Source organism: Hesperophylax consimilis, chromosome 17 (genome assembly GCF_061612785.1).
Source record: "Hesperophylax consimilis isolate HC1 chromosome 17, BYU_Hcon_1.0, whole genome shotgun sequence".
Taxonomy (NCBI): domain Eukaryota; kingdom Metazoa; phylum Arthropoda; class Insecta; order Trichoptera; family Limnephilidae; genus Hesperophylax; species Hesperophylax consimilis.
In genome coordinates this window covers 31,216,744-31,234,384 of record NC_142852.1, presented here as the reverse complement: position 1 = coordinate 31,234,384, position 17,641 = coordinate 31,216,744, and the positions used below count along the sequence as shown (strand labels likewise).

Here is a 17,641-nt window from a genome sequence, read left to right as displayed (position 1 = left end):
ATGTTGTTAATGGACAGTAACATTGTGGTACACAGTAGTGAATGGTGGAAGAAGTCCGACACGCCCGAGAAAGACACTAGCAATAGCGAAGCATTGCTACTGACTCATGCTGCTAGAAGGTGCCAGTGTAAGATGTTGTTAATGGACAGTAACATTGTGGTACACAGTAGTGAATGGTGGAAGAAGTCCGACACGCCCGAGAAAGACACTAGCAACAGCGAAGCATTGCTACTGACTCATGCTGCTAGAAGGTGCCAGTGTAACATGTTGTTAATGGACAGTAACATTGTGGTACACAGTAGTGAATGGTGGAAGAAGTCCGACACGCCCGAGAAAGACACTAGCAATAGCGAAGCATTGCTACTGACTCATGCTGCTAGAAGGTGCCAGTGTAACATGTTGTTAATGGACAGTAACATTGTGGTACACAGTAGTGAATGGTGGAAGAAGTCCGACACGCCCGAGAAAGACACTAGCAATAGCGAAGCATTGATACTGACTCATGCTGCTAGAAGGTGCCAGTGTAACATGTTGTTAATGGACAGTAACATTGTGGTACACAGTAGTGAATGGTGGAAGAAGTCCGACACGCCCGAGAAAGACACTAGCAATAGCGAAGCATTGCTACTGACTCATGCTGCTAGAAGGTGCCAGTGTAACATGTTGTTAATGGACAGTAACATTGTGGTACACAGTAGTGAATGGTGGAAGAAGTCCGACACGCCCGAGAAAGACACTAGCAATAGCGAAGCATTGATACTGACTCATGCTGCTAGAAGGTGCCAGTGTAACATGTTGTTAATGGACAGTAACGTTGTGGTACACAGTAGTAAATGGTGGAAGAAGTCCGACACGCCCGAGAAAGACACTAGCAATAGCGAAGCATTGCTACTGACTCATGCTGCTAGAAGGTGCCAGTGTAAGATGTTGTTAATGGACAGTAACATTGTGGTACACAGTAGTGAATGGTGGAAGAAGTCCGACACGCCCGAGAAAGACACTAGCAATAGCGAAGCATTGCTACTGACTCATGCTGCTAGAAGGTGCCAGTGTAACATGTTGTTAATGGACAGTAACATTGTGGTACACAGTAGTGAATGGTGGAAGAAGTCCGACACGCCCGAGAAAGACACTGCTACTGACTCATGCTGCTAGAAGGTGCCAGTGTAACATGTTGTTAATGGACAGTAACATTGTGGTACACAGTAGTGAATGGTGGAAGAAGTCCGACACGCCCGAGAAAGACACTAGCAATAGCGAAGCATTGCTACTGACTCATGCTGCTAGAAGGTGCCAGTGTAACATGTTGTTAATGGACAGTAACATTGTGGTACACAGTAGTGAATGGTGGAAGAAGTCCGACACGCCCGAGAAAGACACTGCTACTGACTCATGCTGCTAGAAGGTGCCAGTGTAACATGTTGTTAATGGACAGTAACATTGTGGTACACAGTAGTGAATGGTGGAAGAAGTCCGACACGCCCGAGAAAGACACTAGCAATAGCGAAGCATTGCTACTGACTCATGCTGCTAGAAGGTGCCAGTGTAAGATGTTGTTAATGGACAGTAACATTGTGGTACACAGTAGTGAATGGTGGAAGAAGTCCGACACGCCCGAGAAAGACACTAGCAACAGCGAAGCATTGCTACTGACTCATGCTGCTAGAAGGTGCCAGTGTAACATGTTGTTAATGGACAGTAACATTGTGTTACACAGTAGTGAATGGTGGAAGAAGTCCGACACGCCCGAGAAAGACACTGCTACTGACTCATGCTGCTAGAAGGTGCCAGTGTAACATGTTGTTAATGGACAGTAACATTGTGGTACACAGTAGTGAATGGTGGAAGAAGTCCGACACGCCCGAGAAAGACACTAGCAACAGCGAAGCATTGCTACTGACTCATGCTGCTAGAAGGTGCCAGTGTAACATGTTGTTAATGGACAGTAACATTGTGGTACACAGTAGTGAATGGTGGAAGAAGTCCGACACGCCCGAGAAAGACACTAGCAATAGCGAAGCATTGCTACTGACTCATGCTGCTAGAAGGTGCCAGTGTAACATGTTGTTAATGGACAGTAACATTGTGGTACACAGTAGTGAATGGTGGAAGAAGTCCGACACGCCCGAGAAAGACACTGCTACTGACTCATGCTGCTAGAAGGTGCCAGTGTAACATGTTGTTAATGGACAGTAACATTGTGGTACACAGTAGTGAATGGTGGAAGAAGTCCGACACGCCCGAGAAAGACACTAGCAACAGCGAAGCATTGCTACTGACTCATGCTGCTAGAAGGTGCCAGTGTAACATGTTGTTAATGGACAGTAACATTGTGGTACACAGTAGTGAATGGTGGAAGAAGTCCGACACGCCCGAGAAAGACACTAGCAATAGCGAAGCATTGCTACTGACTCATGCTGCTAGAAGGTGCCAGTGTAACATGTTGTTAATGGACAGTAACATTGTGGTACACAGTAGTGAATGGTGGAAGAAGTCCGACACGCCCGAGAAAGACACTAGCAATAGCGAAGCATTGCTACTGACTCATGCTGCTAGAAGGTGCCAGTGTAAGATGTTGTTAATGGACAGTAACATTGTGGTACACAGTAGTAAATGGTGGAAGAAGTCCGACACGCCCGAGAAAGACACTAGCAATAGCGAAGCATTGCTACTGACTCATGCTGCTAGAAGGTGCCAGTGTAACATGTTGTTAATGGACAGTAACATTGTGGTACACAGTAGTGAATGGTGGAAGAAGTCCGACACGCCCGAGAAAGACACTAGCAATAGCGAAGCATTGCTACTGACTCATGCTGCTAGAAGGTGCCAGTGTAAGATGTTGTTAATGGACAGTAACATTGTGGTACACAGTAGTAAATGGTGGAAGAAGTCCGACACGCCCGAGAAAGACACTAGCAATAGCGAAGCATTGCTACTGACTCATGCTGCTAGAAGGTGCCAGTGTAACATGTTGTTAATGGACAGTAACATTGTGGTACACAGTAGTGAATGGTGGAAGAAGTCCGACACGCCCGAGAAAGACACTAGCAATAGCGAAGCATTGCTACTGACTCATGCTGCTAGAAGGTGCCAGTGTAAGATGTTGTTAATGGACAGTAACATTGTGGTACACAGTAGTAAATGGTGGAAGAAGTCCGACACGCCCGAGAAAGACACTAGCAATAGCGAAGCATTGCTACTGACTCATGCTGCTAGAAGGTGCCAGTGTAACATGTTGTTAATGGACAGTAACATTGTGGTACACAGTAGTGAATGGTGGAAGAAGTCCGACACGCCCGAGAAAGACACTAGCAATAGCGAAGCATTGCTACTGACTCATGCTGCTAGAAGGTGCCAGTGTAACATGTTGTTAATGGACAGTAACATTGTGGTACACAGTAGTGAATGGTGGAAGAAGTCCGACACGCCCGAGAAAGACACTGCTACTGACTCATGCTGCTAGAAGGTGCCAGTGTAACATGTTACCATCAGAATGTATGAGAATAGTCGGAGGTATAATTATATAATAGGGTATTTGGTGGTATCTACAAGAGATGCCGGAAGTAATGCAGCACATCCACTCTACGGCCAGACCACGCTCTCTATCCACGGTATGAAGGGGACTACTTTTGCAGCCAGCGAGTATCTGCTGGTGTCTTCATGATGTACGGAGTGGATAGCGACCAGCAGTTGAGTGCAAGCAACCTGGCCCCCGTTAGGCACCTGCAGCGGGGTTCCTAAACCATCCTGCAAATGGAAAACACTCAATTAATGACACAGCAAGAGCCTTATAATAAATGTTAATTTTATACAATTGATAAACAACCGTGTACATAAAAACATGTAACCGCGTACAACCTTACTACTTACTAATAAACTAAAACTGACACTCATAAATAGTTATACATATTGTTTATACAGCGGAAGACGGTAGTTTATCTGTTGTATAAACTTGGCATTTTTACTCGAATTTCGGAATATTTCCAAGGAATTTAAATGTTCTTTATCATCAAAAATCATTTTACAGACTGGTTTAAATATTGACGAAAAAATTTATATTTTTACTTAAAATGTCGAAAAATTGAACAAAATACGAAATTTTCAAAACACATTCCCTTTATTTAGGGAATCTGCAAGAAAACTGTCACTTTACTTTTTATCTTTTAAGGCATTTTATTTTATTACAAAAACCCGTCAATTAAAAAAGAATATGTCAGAAATATCCTCACTTTTTCAAGGCGGGAATCTCATGCGTCAGTCTGCCAAACAACAGCAAGGTTAAAGACATTTTTTATTGGAAAGAATTCAACACAGAGTCATTATTCAATGTGTAACTAAAATACCGTTTAACGGTTGGGTAGTAGGTATTTTTATAGAGTGGAGGAGGCTTGTCCACCACGGAAACTGAAGCGGATTTCACGTTACTCACCATCGAGTAAACAGTAAAATCGATTACTTTACTATTTCGGATCGATAGGCGTAACTACCAACGATTTTATATCAATTTCCCGAGCATGGTCGTGATGATTGATATACAGACCGGTGTTGGTAACGCAATAAATCAGAATCGATATACACTGGGAACACTGGCGCATCTCTCAATGAATTATTAACATTCCTGCACCATTCCCTCGACCCATCGCATTGGGAGGTTGGATTTATAGGTCCGTCACTTCTGGACACACTGACCCACTCATCTAATAATGTATGAATTAATAATAGGAAATGAACCATTATATTGAGATAATGCTGATTGTGCAGTGATTGAGGACATACCTTGAGTGAATAAGAGTCGTTGGTCCGTTGGACGCACAGCTGTGAATCAATCCTGATTCCTCCTGGGAAAGTAGGTTTATAGACGTTATCACACTCTGCATGCGGCAGAACCTTCACGTTTACCTAAAAAACTCTATATTTATAACATTTGATTTAGTTTACAATACCTTGTTATATTATTTAACCACTGGAGCTTATTTGACCACATTTAGGCCAATTTGCAAACCCCCGACTTACAGATAACGCTGGCCAAAATGTACCCAATTTGTAGTATGATTTTTTAATATTTTTTTATGAAACCTACAAACTTAAGATAATTACGAAATATAGGTAAATTCATTGGCTTTAAACGACAGCTAACAGTTTTTCTGATTTGTATTAATATTCGGAGGAATCATTTTTATAATGAGCGCGACGAATTAAAAACCAAAAATCTCCAGCGCTCAACGCTTTTTATTGTAAATATCTTCTATCTCTATACCTACCTTTGGTTTACTTCCAGTAGTAGTAATATAAAACAAATTTAGTAATTTAATACGGTATGTCTATATAGGCACAAGAACTGCCTAACCTACCTAACTCTATTAAACATATTAAAAATTATAAAATTTTTCAAGAAACCATAGAAAAAGTAATAACACTAAAAGTGCCTTGTGGGCGTGTTTCCTGATCCAATTAGAGGCCCAATTTCGGACTACATTTCCATGCAAAACAAGATTACGAAATTCGAATGAGATAACGATATACAAGTTCAAGCGAGTGTAAGAGCGACAGACAGCGTGTTAAATGATCTAGGTTAGTACCAAATACAAAAACCGAAACTGAAACTCGACAGATAGACTCGTTGTCGATGACAATGGATTCTGTCAAATTTTGATGGCAATCACGCATACACACGCGGAAATATACATATCTCTGAAATTGGATGACATTACAGCATTAGAAACCAAATACTAAATATTGTAAAATTTCCACAACTTTTCGACCGAACAATATTGCATGAAAGAAAACCAACATCATGTGATATTTATTTCATTATTATTTTTTTTATATTGACTCCACACAGGAGGCCCTGAAGAAAATAATTTCCCTCAGGGCCTATGTCATCTTTGGGGATGCTGTGTGGAGGGTCTTTTTGTGGAGAGGAAGGAGTGAACATGGGTCTTGAAGAGTCCCATGTTGTAGGAGGGAGGAAACACAGAGGCCGGCAGTTCGTTCCACAGCCGAGCTGTTGAACTTAAGAACGAATCGTAGAAGCGACCCGTTCTTATGTGACAAGTGTCAACTGTGTACAAATGTTGGGCACGCGTTTGGCGTGTATCCCGACTACGCACCGGTGCCGAAGGGATCAATGACGCTAGTTCCTCAGAGCATCTTCCATTGTAATACCGATAGAACAAGGACGGCATACCTACCTGACGCCTGTGCTCTAAAGATTGCAGTCCGTTTGTTAAGATTGGGGAATCTATCAAACGGACCGCCCGTTTCTGCACAGAGTCAAGGGTTTTTTCAGGTATTTAGGGGCTCCGGACCAGAGATGGCTGCCAAATTCGACAGTAGGGCGCACTTGCGATTTGTACAGGGTCAGCAGTTGTGTACTATTAAAGTATCTGCGGGCGCTGTACAGTACGCCCAGCTTCTGAGAGGCCAACTTTACTCTGGCTTCGATGGAGCCCCCATACCTGAGCTGGTCACTTATAGTTACACCAAGCATATCAATGGAAGGCCTGTTCGGAAGATTGCTTCCGTAGAGCGAGACTGGATTATCATTTGGATCCCTTTTAGACGCAATCAGACAGGATTGGGTCTTTGAAACATTAAATTCGACGAGATTATTTTTACCCCAGGAGGAAATACTCTCGAGATAACCGTCCATTCTCTGCTTCAAAGCCCTCCGAGCCGTTGGAGTTTGGGTGCCCTTTGGGGGCTTGTCAAACAAAAAGCTATCATGAACTGTACTGTCATCCGCGTAACAATGAATCGGTGCACATTTCAAAAGGTCACTGATGTGCAACAAAAACAAAGTCGGAGATAGAACCGATCCCTGTGGGACACCAGCATTTATGGAGTGCGAGGAAGAGGTGAAACCGTCAGCAACCGCCTGAATCGACCTATCCCGCGTAGTTTTTCGTCGAACTGCTTCGGAGCATTGTCGACTGAACCACGGCTTTGAGCCCACACCAGTTTCTTTAGTAGTCGATTGTATGAAGCCATCCATCGCCGATTTGATGACTTCACCAATCTCCTGGGCACATCTTGAAGGGTCCGAAGTCCGAAAACAAACAGCTGATCACGGAAAAGCGTTGAAATGGGCCCGCATACCGAACCAATCTGCTGACTTATAGTGCCACAATTTTCTCCTCACCCTCTATTGGTTGGTCTGAGGCTAACGGGGATTGATGTCGTCACTAGGCAGTGGTCAGATGATCCCAGAGGCGCTGTGACGTCAATCTTATAACCGTGTGGCACAGTAGTTAAGAATAGGTCTAACAGATTGGAGCGGTGAGTCTGGACATCAGGAACCTTGTAGGCTCCTGAACCAATTGCTCTAATCCGTAGCAAACGGCAAAGGATTCCGCCTGTCGGCCAGCCGAGTCCGTTGGGCCTGAGAACTTCAACCATGGTTCGTTTTGAACATTGAAGTCCCCCAGAACAACAAACTCGGCCCAAGGGTAGCGGGGCAAGTGATCATCATTAGTAAATTTGTACCAATTAATTCAGGTACCAATAGATGGCACTGATTGCTACATTTCTGATTTATACCAAAAGGCACTGCATTTTCAAATACATCTAATAGAATTTCTAAAAATCTAGGAAGTTGAAATTTACCCCCTTATAATATAACCACTTGAACGGTTTTTAGGCGCATTATGGAAGTTTTACAAAATGTCTTGAGCGATGGCTTACCATAATGTTCCAAATTTATAGAACTTATCAAAATATGCGATGAACGTTGATTTGTAGGTGGATTCATTGGCTTTTAACCGCAGTGGACAGTTCATACATTTCAATATTCATATTTTGAAAAATGATATTAATTAAATCGAATGGCCAAATCAAAAAGCAAACATCCATCGCTTGAGTGAATCACAAATCTTTTACAAAAACCCTAGTGAAATACTCACTTTTTGATAAAATAGTCCATCTCTGAACAGATAGGTGAGGTTGTCTACTGGTAGAGAACTTCCTGCGTAGACATGAAGACACACGGGGAAAATCAGCTTTGAGAAAATTACCCTGAAATTATAATTAAATTAAAATCTACCATGGAAGAAGAAGATAATATGTACTAATTACTGCGAGTTGTTTGTACACTGTCAGATTAATTTATTGACAAATTACTGAAATGGATACGGTAGCGCCCCCTCCACGCTCTGCGCAACTTTGTTTGTTCCCCTTTCCTTGATGGAAAGGTGTTAACCTGTTGGAAGATTCAATGCCTCTATGGGCTGTTCTTTCTCTTACTTATTCTGTGTAGCAATCCTTCGACTTGTTCCATTAGATTACTGGGTATTTGTAGTTACGTTAACCTCTCCAGCATTTTAGGGTCATATATAACCGGGCGTCCATATATCATAAAAGTTTTTTTATATTTTTTTCTATCATGCGGAAATACGTAAATTTTTTGACTTTAGAAAGAGAACTTATAATTCTTTCATGTGCATAAAATATATATGTACTGGATGCCATTAATAAAATCATAAAAAATCACAAATTAATATTTTGCTATCGTAACAATCGGTTTGACTTTAAAAATGATTTTTTTATTATATAAACGAGATAAAAATGAAGGTACAGTTACTTAAAACAATTTCCAAACAAAACGAATGTGTTATGTGAAATATCTGATATAATTCTCTCAATTTCTCTACGATTGGAGTAAAAAATTAAGTTTAGTGTTTTTGACAACATTCTTCAAGTTTGATATTAAAAATTTTTTATTTAGAAATAGTAATGTTTATTTTACTTATTTTTAATGCTTAAATCGGAAAGATAATTTTATCTACTTTCTAAAACAGTATTTAAACAAACAAACAGTATTTTACAAAAAATTAAAAAATTAGATGTATGAGTATTTTTTGACTTATAATTCTTTCATGTGCATAAAATATATATGTACTGGATGCCATTAATAAAATCATAAAAAATCACAAATTAATATTTTGCTATCGTAACAATCGGTTTGACTTTAAAAATGATTTTTTTATTATATAAACGAGATAAAAATGAAGGTACAGTTACTTAAAACAATTTCCAAACAAAACGAATGTGTTATGTGAAATATCTGATATAATTCTCTCAATTTCTCTACGATTGGAGTAAAAAATTAAGTTTAGTGTTTTTGACAACATTCTTCAAGTTTGATATTAAAAATTTTTTATTTAGAAATAGTAATGTTTATTTTACTTATTTTTAATGCTTAAATCGGAAAGATAATTTTATCTACTTTCTAAAACAGTATTTAAACAAACAAACAGTATTTTACAAAAAATTAAAAAATTAGATGTATACAGGGTGTATCGGCACGTACCCGACAAACTTTAACCAGCTATTCTTTAGCACATTTGGAGTGAAAAATGTTATGGGCACTTTGCTGTCCGGTAACATTTTTTTTAATAAAAAATGTATTATTCATATTTTCACCACATGTCACCAATGTTTTATCCTTTGTCAAAGTTTGAAAACCCGTCTGGCAATATTTTGTTCGAGTTTCGTTGAATAATGTACGTACGTACCTACGTTGGCGCGCTTTTACAATCACAACGAAATGGCACGACACCATTCGTCTCATTTTTTACTATTATTATTTAGTGTGTACGAAAGAGCGAGGACACTTTTTGACACACTTGCTAATAACAGCTGTTGAACACGAGATTCAATGCAAATGACAGTGACGGAGTGTGGATTTTTTATTTATTTTTTGTTTTTAATAAAAAAAAATGTTACCGGACAGCAAAGCGCCCATAACATTTTTTACTCCAAATGTGCTGAGGAATAGCTGGTTAAAGTTTGTCGGGTACTTGCCGATACATCCTGTATAGCGCATTTAAAATACACAGAAAACATTGCAATCTGAACACAAGTGTAGAAAGTAGTGAAGATTAGTTACACTCGGTCAAGTTGGGCCAGTCCTACGTTGTTGTAGATCTTGGAGCTGATATAATCCGGAGGTACCTTCGTGGAGACAATGTTATAGATATTCCTCGTGTCCTCATGAACACTATCATCAAACCCGCCCAGCCTCACGCGCTTCGCTCCACTGCAAAATAAAATACCATAATTAAAACAACAACTTCAATTTTATCTAGAAATTATCGTTTACTGTCAACTACCACCATGGCTTCAGAAATAACAGAAAACTGAACATGCATCGTGCTTTATGACCTAATATAACCTAACCTTGAATAAAGACTATATAGTTCTGTTATGAAATTGTACTAATAAAATCAGTTCTTTGACTGGGCTGTTGAAATAAATTCTATCCTGGCATCGTCGCTTTGGGCGTCGCAGCGCACGCGCGTTGTTTGGGTGTGGAAAAACATATACAGAAGAAAAACATAACATTAATCTTTGTTATGTTGCAACATTTAATCTATATTCTTCCTTCATGTGTCCACAATCCATATATTAATACTTCTTGTAATGGTTTTTATTGCAAGAATGAGGATGTCAAATAGTTTTTTATAGAGAAATATTTTGCAATTTCTTTGGCCAAAATTCGTTTTTGTTGTAGGTTGGTGAAATGTATGTTGTATTGAGGATCTTGGGAATTGACAGGAGTTTGTGTGTGCAAAGTTATCCTGGTTTTTTAATGCATAAATTAAAATATCTTTTAAATATAATTGTTTTAGCGACATTACATTCAGAGAATTGGAAACATAGTCTGGAGAGGTTCTGATGGGGGCTGTAAATATAATTTTGTAATCGCATGAACTTCCCCATCCGATAAGACCATATTGTAGATAAGATTGGCCTAAGGCGTAATAAATTTTAAGTAGTTGTTCTTTATCTAAAATGTTTCTTATTGTATTGAAAAAAATAGGTTAGTTTTTTAATTAAATGTTGATATTTTCAACTTGGGATTTCCAATTTAGGTTTTGATCAATATTATTCCTAGGTTCTTTATCATTTGTATTTCATTCAGTTTTGGGTTCTCTTCGTAATTCGTTTTTTTGATCAAAATTTCTTTAAAAAGGACTAATTAACTATTATATTTGTCTAATTTGCGATACACTCGATTCTTATTTACTTTATTTTTTTCACTTTTAGTAAAATAATCATACAATAATGTCCTTTTGGCCATTTTTAGTAAAATAACTATACAATAATATCCCTTTGGTCACTTTTAGTAAAATTATTATACCATTATGTCCTCTTGGTCACTTTTAGAAAAAAAATCATACAATAATTTCCTTTTGGTCACTTTTAGTAAAATAATTATACAATAATGTCCTTTGGTCACTTTTAGTAAAATAATTATACAATAATGTCCTTTTGGTCACTTTTAGTAAAATAATTATACAATAATGTCCTTTTGATCACTTTTAGTAAAATAATTGTACAATAATGTCCTTTTGATCACTTTTAGTAAAATAATTATACAATAATGTCCTTTTGGTCACTTTTAGTAAAATAATTATTAATTTAATTAATGCCCTTTTGTAAATTGTATTTTACTTTAATGTCTGAAATTGACAAGGGATATTTAAATTCAATTTAACATTCTTAATTTATACCTAAAGATGGCAGCTAAAAAATATGCGCTAAGAAAGTTTTTTTTTTTTTTTTTCTTTATTCATAAAATATATTTGAGTACAGGTTTTAACATGCTTTTCGACTACCACACTAGACACATTTCCGTATTTATGGTAGTCAAAATTTGTGTACAATTATATAAATGTAATACATGATTCATTTAGATTCAGACTTTTCGTTTAAAAGTCAAATAAATAGGACTGTAAGCACCGGTTTTTTTCACCTAAGACAACTCAAGTCTGTCCGAAGAAACCTTCCTACAGAAGCAACAAAAAACTACTTATCAACTCTTACGTAGTCTCACGTCTCGATTACTGCAACGGCATTTATGCCAGTCTTCCAAAATATCAAATTGACAAGCTTCAATCAGTGTTTAATGCAGCAGCACGGCTCATAACCGGGGTTTCAAAATATTCGCATATTTCAGAACACCTTCGTAACCTTCACTGGCTCAAGTGCCCTGAAAGAATCCAGTACAAACTGTGCTGGATGGTGTTTAAATCCATCAATGAAATGGCCCCACCCTACATCTCTGAACTATGCGTCCCGGAAAACACTGGTCTGAGGCAGTCAACTCTTAGATCAGCAACATCATCAGCTGTAGGCAGACTGATGGAACCTAAGCGCAAGCCAAATACTATGTTTGGTGATCGCGCTTTCGGAGTATCTGGGCCGAAGGCTTGGAATAAACTCCCTCCGGAACTAAGATTGTGTTGACTCGACCTCCTAATTGTCCTAACTCGCTTGAATGAGGTTTTTATACCTCTTTATCCCCAGCGTTCAGTTCGCTTTTGCAAAATGATATCGTGCTGAGCCTAGCTAACTCTGAACATCCCCCGCCCCTGTGATTGCACACAGTAAAATAAGGCCTTCGCTTTGGGGTTGATCTACAATAAATCCCTTAACTTCACGTTGTGTGATTTGTTAATTCGAAGCCCACCGTTATGGGGTGGTAGGTATTTAATGTCTCCTTTCCATGGTAACTCCCGGTTCTTTTTAGCCAAAAGTGTGGGGAAAACGTCCATCGACCCTCAGCGAGTACTACAAGAAACGAGTACGTGTCTCACCTAACTTTCGAATACTGGACCCTATTGCTAATTGACCTAGTAGTTTCTATCATATCTCTACAATTTCCTTGTATCCCCGCCCTTACCTAATGTCCCCGTGTTTATAAATTCTAGATTGTGACATAGAACCGTACCCCCCCCCTCCCTTTGTGTACGTGCTACTAAACCCTTCGTTGAGTGGGGTGTTGTTTCCGCATAAGTACTGGGACTCCCTCGTCGACCTCTGTAATGGTGTACTGAAACTAGATAGATGGATTTAGCTGTGGTTAGTAAACTTTGGGTGTTGCGAATGGAAAGTGGAAACGAGAGAGAAAAGGAGATGGGAACGGATTGAATGACGAGAAAAGGTTTTTTTTTCAAACTGGGTCGGCACCTCACTGCCCCAAATGAAATGGTCGCTATTCTTCCAAATGCACAACCCCAAGAACCAATACGTGTCTGGCTTTCCCCGAGGTCTGGTCTAACTTCTTCTTATAGTCGCCTTGACACCTCCGGACCGCTCACGTCAGAGGGAGAGGTAATGCACCTGTTGGAATATCCCAAATCACCCCGCCCCGCTTCCTCCGACGGACTACTTTACTGACTGTAAAAGGGGAATTTTCATTGCTTCCCTTGTCATGATGCTAAACGCGTGCATGTTTCAAATAGGTTTGTTCTGGTGAGGCTTTCAACGTCCACTAGCCGCCAGGCCTACTATCCACCTCACGAAGGTTGCTGCAAAGGATCTCGAGGGTTTTCCAGTCGAGTTGCATCAACCTCCGGGTAAACCCCGCTTTAGTATGTGTTCGTCCTCCGATTTTGAACCCTCGTTCATCACGCCGACGTCCCCTCCACGCGATTTTGAAAGACTTGGAGCCCGTTCAATTAAACGCCTTCGCAGCGAACCAAGGCCCAAACATTCCAACTTGACATTAATTTTCATACTGCCTCTCGTGTCCTCTCACCCGACCCGGCTCCGCGAAAAGGGATGACCTCCCGAACTCTTCGTGATTCTCCATACAACGTTGACGCCCCGAAATCGCGTGATGAGGAAAGTAGAGAATCTTCTGAGCTGAGGAAGTTGTGTGCTTTCCCAAGACAGCTTACGGACAACATACTCCAACGGCGAGTTCTAAGCCGAGGCCAAAGGTATTTGGGAATTTGTTAGTGAACATATAAGGTTATACAAATATTATTAATTTGATTTTTTTATTTGTTTTGAGCATGAGTTGGTTGCAGCTAGTCGCTTCCATGTTGATTTGGGGTGCCCCTGCGCGGCTGCCAACTCAGTAGAGTGTACGACTTTTGTCGTCAGACACGGACGTCAAGTGATTTATGGGGTCCCTTTTCTTCCTTTTGGGCCGTGCGTCGACCCTAACTGCTTACAAATAAGTAGGTCATTGGCCTCGTGCTAAACACAGCTGTTAGAAGCAAGCAAACAGTTCTAAATGTGATACTATTTTACCAGTATCGCAGCCCTGTCCGAGCTGCTGGTTGCAGCCCCATCTTCGTCGCAATTTTAATGTTCTGGAAATATATATACATGCAATTTCACTTACCCCAAAAGCGTAATATTACCAATCCAGTCGGGATATCGACGACATGTACATTAATCCGCGTCCAGGAACTGTAGGTATGAGTAGAAGCCCCTAAGCCGTTAAGGGTTCGTATTAAATTCGAAATCGATTCTCTATGTCACCCGTCTACTCGCCAGTAGAGACTATAACCATATTGGATCTAATTTTTCTAGCTAAATTTCTACTTTCATACGCCGCCCCGTAGATAGCACATAAATTACCGGATACTAGAATTCGGAATGTTTAAGCGGATCATTTCTTTCAATAGAAGATCTCTTCCTCCCTAACCGTAAGTTGATAGTTGACATGCATAGGTATTTGTTGGCCTCCACTGTACCTAGTCTAGATATCTCTCCCTATCTGTATTTCAGAGTATCTAAGTAAGTATTTGCCGAGATCTATCCTGTCTTTATTTCCCGTAAGCAACTCTCGAAGGTTATTAGCTAGCCTTTCATTACCCCTTTGAGTATGAGCGTGTAAAACACGGGAGTAGCTTCAGCCGTGTTTTATTGCGAACTATCGGTAATCTATATAGCGCCGTTCTCCTATGGAGAGTCACCGACCCCCTCCCCCTCCCTAGAACCTTTCATATATTATTTGCCACGTTCACTTCGGTTTTTTCACTAAATTATTATATCGTGTAAACCGTTAAAATCCCTTCCCGTGCTCGCAAGGAAAACACTGTCTCTTCAATTTCACAATAAATTTGGAACTCTGACTTAGCCGTTTTCGTCTGGTCATTTGATAATTATTATGGTTCTCTATTTTTTCCTCCTCTAATGGCACACGCGTTATTATTAAACATTACCGCAGTCGAGTTTCATCGTTTTATATTAGTCTGAACCAAGAGACTCCAACCCGTGAATTTAGTATCGTCTAATTATGAGTTTACCCTTTTTTTTTGGTTGAATCTAATTAAATTTTAAAACACTTCAATTATTTCAATTAATATTAAAACCACAACTTCACTATATTTAAAACTCTATCAGTTTAGTTTAAAGATAGCACACCAAACTGTCGCGACGTTAAGTTCTCGAAGACCGACTCCAACCAAGTTAAAACGAAAAAAGCCCCGATTTTCTCCAAACAACGCTATTTAATAATGTTTTTTCGAATAAATCGACTTAAAATTTGTGCGACTTTCGCCTTTATGCATTCGAGGTTTCACTTCCTGTTAAGTTTAGAATTGCATAATCCCGTTTCAGGGTTTTTTGTTCCCGCCTCCCGATTTGAGATAGACACCTAACAACCTGTCGAGGCGGGTGCAGGCCCGCACTCGGTGTCCTGACCTCCGAGCGCCCCCTCGTAAATGATATACGGCGATGTAGATTATTGCGTAAAATTATTAGATTATTTTTCCTCGTACACGTGTTGTGCCCGTAATATTGGTTGATTTCCGGCCTTTAGACTAAGTGTAGCTCATTTCTATATCGTTGTTTTTGAAATCTTTCCGAGAAATGCGCTATTGATATGGATAATATAATCAATAAATTATCCCAACTAACGGAAGCTTTTCACCTATTATGTCCAGCGCTTGCGCAATACAGTATCCTTCCTTGTGTGCTGCCTTCTAGCATTTGATTGGTGTCTACACGATCCGTGGGTGATCCCAGGACACATATACCTTCCTCTCGGTGATGACATACGTAGGCATTCGTTCCGAAATTGGACTCGACACGTTTTTGTAATTTCGCCTACCTGTTTTGACTCTTTTCGTGATATCCGCCGCATATCTTCTGGTAATCTTTCGTAACCCATCGCTGTCCACTACCCGAGTCGTTGAAACCTCTTCCATCATGAGCTAAACTACCTTTCGGGTTTCTTTTCGATTCCTGGTCCTTTCTTTTCGGTGATCTACGCCCAGTACATCCCTGTTTTTACAGTTTTTTGCGTCTTGTTTTAGCCCAACCCATATACTCTTTTCTCGCTTCATCCAGGAATTTCAATATATTATCCTCGTAACTTTGTTTACGCGCAAAAAAGGTCGTAAAATTTTGATCGTTAATCAAAGACTTCGTGACCCATTAACTTTTATGTCTTTTCTTAATTACCCAACTTGCATCTCCCCCGTGTTAATATAATTAGGCAATTTCGGCCAAACGTCCTATCTTAAGTTAAAATTTGTGTTCACTGTGGCCACTTGAAAGAGCACTCAGAAGTTCAGCGAACGTAAACAATTCTCTCTACGAGGATCAACTTGTAATATGTCTTCTGGACCAAAACATTCTAAAAACCCCCTCTTCTCCCACCAAACCGTCACCCCCCTTTTTCGTTATCGATGGTTGGGTATCGCTTCGTTTCTGCCTTAGAATGCAAATTTATCGTCGAATTCCAAGTGCCTTTACACGCATCGTGAGACCGGATCCCAAGGTTAGCTCAACAGTAAATCAACCTAGAGTGTTTCGTGTCTTTAGACCGCCCTTAGTCTCCGTGATTGGCGAAAAATTATTTAATTGATTTTGGGAATGGTCTGATTCGTTGAAACCCAACGCGCCCCTTTTCAATTATTACGTGGTTAACACCTATTACCGACGTAGGTTTCTATAATAAAGCTTCTAGGATGTCCCAAAGATGTCCATAGTCTGTTCGTTTCTCCCTATTCTCTGAACGTATTTTAATTTATATAAAAAAAAATTCTTTACGTTCTTTTACCCCAAACAGGTCCATTACAAGATCCATAACAAGTCCAACAGAATTCAGGTCTAAACTAAAAACTTACCTTTTTAAGCTGTCGTACCCTTAAATTAAATATACCATTCCTAAGAGAAAGTCCAGTTATATTCAATTTTCCAATTATGTCCTAAATCCTGTATCTAAATTTCGCTAATAAACAATTAGCTAATGTTAAATAAGTGTTAATCTCAAGTGACCTACCAGGTAAGTATTGTACTGTATATTATCTCCATAAATAGTTAATTTATAACATAGATCACTGTAGAAATGTATTATAAGTTTGTACAGCGCCCTTGAGGTGATTTTGCACAAAAAAGGCGCTATACAAGTCATCGAATTATTATTATTATTATTATATTATTTTGTGAAATGCAATGTATTTTTAAAATACATATAGGTTTAATAGGTTTAACTGAAAATAAGAAAAAGATGAAAATAAAGATAAATTAATTAATTCTTTTGAAAATAAATCTTAAACAGAATTGAAATGAAAAAAAGAATAATAAAGCAAATGAATTAATAATTAAAGATAATGTTGGTAGCTCTCATTCAAAGCATGGTACTGCCGCATGCGCAAACTTTACAAAGTATGGTACTGCCGCATGCGCAAACTTTAGAAAGTATGGTACTGCCGCATGCGCGAACTTTACAAACTATGGTACTGCCGCATGCGCAAACTTTACAAAGTATGGTACTGCCGCATGCGCAAACTTTACAAAGTATGGTACTGCCGCATGCGCAAACTTTACAAAGTATGGTACTGCCGCATGCGCAAACTTTACAAAGTATGGTACTGCCGCATGCGCAAACTTT

The 17,641-nt window shown here is 39.5% G+C and overlaps 3 protein-coding genes across 3 annotated transcripts in view; 2 read left to right on the top strand and 1 right to left on the bottom strand.

Annotated features, from left to right (window-relative positions):
- On the top strand, positions 1-1,516 carry LOC149416426 (uncharacterized). The gene is made up of 2 exons (XM_089641666.1): positions 1-1,158; positions 1,291-1,516. Exon 1 carries the CDS (start codon positions 1-3, stop codon positions 1,153-1,155), a length of 1,155 nt encoding a protein of 384 aa, XP_089497792.1. The 3' UTR covers positions 1,156-1,158; positions 1,291-1,516.
- Positions 1,517-2,176: 660 nt separating this feature from the next.
- Positions 2,177-3,583, top strand: LOC149416425 (uncharacterized). Its single transcript, XM_089641665.1, has 2 exons — positions 2,177-3,351; positions 3,467-3,583. The coding sequence occupies exons 1-2, from the start codon at positions 2,177-2,179 to the stop codon at positions 3,525-3,527; spliced, it is 1,236 nt and encodes a 411-aa protein (XP_089497791.1). The 3' UTR covers positions 3,528-3,583.
- The window catches only part of LOC149416424 (trypsin-10-like), a 33,897-nt gene continuing 19,836 nt past the window's right edge, over positions 3,581-17,641 (bottom strand). The window contains exons 6-9 of the mRNA XM_089641667.1: positions 9,887-10,036; positions 7,902-8,013; positions 4,777-4,899; positions 3,581-3,747 (exon numbers count right to left, since the gene is read on the bottom strand). Of these exons, the coding sequence (XP_089497793.1) occupies positions 3,583-3,747; positions 4,777-4,899; positions 7,902-8,013; positions 9,887-10,036 (550 nt within the window). The 3' untranslated portion in view covers positions 3,581-3,582. The remainder of the gene's footprint in view (positions 3,748-4,776; positions 4,900-7,901; positions 8,014-9,886; positions 10,037-17,641) is intronic.